The sequence below is a fragment of the Gavialis gangeticus genome, unplaced genomic scaffold, assembly GCF_001723915.1.
Source record: "Gavialis gangeticus isolate Ggan-Ray unplaced genomic scaffold, GavGan_comp1, whole genome shotgun sequence".
NCBI lineage: Eukaryota > Metazoa > Chordata > Crocodylia > Gavialidae > Gavialis > Gavialis gangeticus.
The window spans coordinates 6,683,462-6,685,947 of record NW_017728973.1 but is presented as its reverse complement, the minus strand read 5'-3'; the positions used below and the strand labels follow the sequence as shown (position 1 = coordinate 6,685,947).

At 55.8% G+C, this 2,486-nt stretch overlaps 1 protein-coding gene across 1 annotated transcript in view; it reads left to right on the top strand.

The window, feature by feature from the left end:
- Positions 1-440: 440 nt before the first annotated feature.
- The window catches only part of PSMB3 (proteasome subunit beta 3), a 6,546-nt gene continuing 4,500 nt past the window's right edge, over positions 441-2,486 (top strand). Inside the window, exons 1-2 of the mRNA XM_019507602.1 lie at positions 441-547; positions 2,276-2,460. Of these exons, the coding sequence (XP_019363147.1) occupies positions 545-547; positions 2,276-2,460 (188 nt within the window). The 5' untranslated portion in view covers positions 441-544. The remainder of the gene's footprint in view (positions 548-2,275; positions 2,461-2,486) is intronic.

Below are 2,486 nucleotides of genomic sequence, written 5' to 3'. Positions count from 1 at the left end.
GCCCATGCTCACAGCGGGGGCGCTGATTTGACTTGCACAAAAGCAGGGGCTTTGTTTAGAGAAATCCGACCTCTGCTTTGAGCCCAAGCCTCAGCCCTTGGGGGCACTGCGGGAGCCCAAACCGGAGCAGCAGAAACACCGGTGCCTGAATGCAGGTGCGAACTGGACGCGCAATCACGCGAGTGGCCGCCCAGGCGCCCGTGAGGTCGGCCCAAGGCACTGCGCGCCCAGCAGCCCTTGTCCGCCGCAATCCCGTCATGCCGCGCGACGGCTGGCACCGCTCGCTATGACTCTTCATTTTTCTCGCTGCCTCCTTTTCTGCTCAACGCACCTTGATCCCCACACCCCGCCCGGCTCCCGTGACTGACAACGGGATGCGCCAATAGCCGCGGCTAATGCCTCCTTCGGGCTTGGCCGGCCTGCCAATGGGAGGGGGGAGGGGGGAGGGCGATGGGCGGCAGCAGGGTTCGGTGCGCGGCGCGGCAGCCCGGAAGGAGCCGGTTGGGGAGTTTCGGGGTGTGCGGCGGAATCCTCAGCCGTCACCATGGTGAGGCCCAGCCCGGGCGGGGCGGTCCCGGTCCCTCCGATGGGCGACCCTGGTGCCTACCTGGACACTGGGGACTGGGACCCCCCCCGGGCAATGACGTAACGGGGGGGTCTTAAAGCAGCGGGTGGCGGTCCCGCGGGGCGGGGGGGGCAGCTGGGGAGTGCGGCAGGCGCCCCGAAGTAGCCCCTGCCCGCTGCTCCGTGTCTAACGCGCTGGTCTCCCGCCAGAGCTGCCCCGGCGCTGCCTGTGCCCTCCCCAGCCTGGCACGTGCTGCACACAGGTTGCCCCTGCCAGGCCGCACTCGGGGCTAGGGAAGGGAGCAGCGCTGGGGGCGCCAGGGCGGTGCGTTCAGCAGTGGTTCTCGCCATCCTTAGGCTTGGGTCCCCAACACCGCCCCCCCTGCCACACCCCCCCCCTTGGGAAGTGCCAGCTCTTGGCTTTCGCTCTGTTTTTGACATTGGGAAAACAAGCCCACGATTCTGTTGTTGCAAAGAGCTCAGAAAACCTGCAGTGGGTCAGCCTGCTTTTGTCCAGGTGGTTTCCCATTTTAAATTTCTGGGTTTATCTTCTGGGTTGTGTTTTCCTGTTGGCACACCTACCAGCATGGATATCGAGTGGCCACAGGATGATGGTGCCCTGGTGGAGGATTGCTGGTGTTGGACAAGCAATGGCAGGATGACCATGGTCAGAAGCATTTCAAGAAGAACATTTCTTTTAGACTAAAAACTTCCAAAAACTTTGTTCTGGGCATTATTTGATATCTTGAATCGAGGGGAGGGGTGAGGTCTTGGAAAAGAAACTTCTTTGTATCAAAGGATCCAGACTCAAGAGCCACTTCCAGACAAGCATGGATGTGCTGTATGTGGCATCGCAGACCTTGCAGCTTGAGGGTTGGTTTTTTTGATCCCGGGAGATCCCAGGGTTAAAAAAGCCCATGTCAAAAAAAACCCAGGGCAGTGCATGTGGCAGCCTCCCAAAACCAGAGCCTGGTTGTCTGGAGCCACATTCCAGCTGCCGGCCAGGTTTCCTGCTGCAGCCCCAGGACCCCAGTAATGCTGCTGGGACCAGCACAGTTGCTGGCCTCAGCCTCTCCTTCCCCACCTGAGGTAACCTGGGTGTGCTGCTGCTGCTTCCCTGGGGAAACAAACGTCTGTGCTCATCTGGACGCAGCCTAGAAGATCTTATGTACACACACAGAAAACACATGATCTGTGCCTGAGATGATCAGGTCACAATGCTGGAGTGGGCTTTATTATAGTGGAAAGTAAGGATTAAGAATTGGGGAACCTAATTCTGTAATAAGATGCCTTTATTCATTGGAGGGAAAATGACTTAAGAGAGGGGATTAATTATTTAGAGGCAGCATAAGTAGCATTTGCTAAAGAAAATGAGCTATTCAGGACTTTTTTGCCTTAATACCAAGGGGAAACCACATAATAGCCTGGTTTGCCCTGGGGAAGCCTGCAGGTGTTTGTAAGGTGAACTAGACAAGGTAGTTGAAAGAGTTAGCTTTGTTGTATTCAGCTTGTGCTAAGCAAATGGAGGGCAATATAACTGATGGGGGGCGGGGGCCCTTCCAGCTTTGTTACCCAGATGTGGGTGCCTCAGCCAAGATGCAGGGGTCTAGTTGATACTATGAGAGAGTCCTTATAACTGATTTAATTCAGCACGCTGTATAGGATTCCAGCAAGGCCGTAAAATTGCCCCATCGGTTTTTTCTTTTAACAGTCGATTATGTCATATAATGGCGGGGCCGTCATGGCCATGAAGGGTAAGAACTGCGTGGCCGTTGCGGCAGACAGACGGTTTGGAATTCAGGCTCAGATGGTGACCACAGATTTCCAGAAGATTTTCCCTATGGGAGACAGACTGTACATTGGACTGGCTGGGCTTGCCACAGACGTGCAGACTGTGTAAGTAAAAAAAAAAAAAAAAAAAA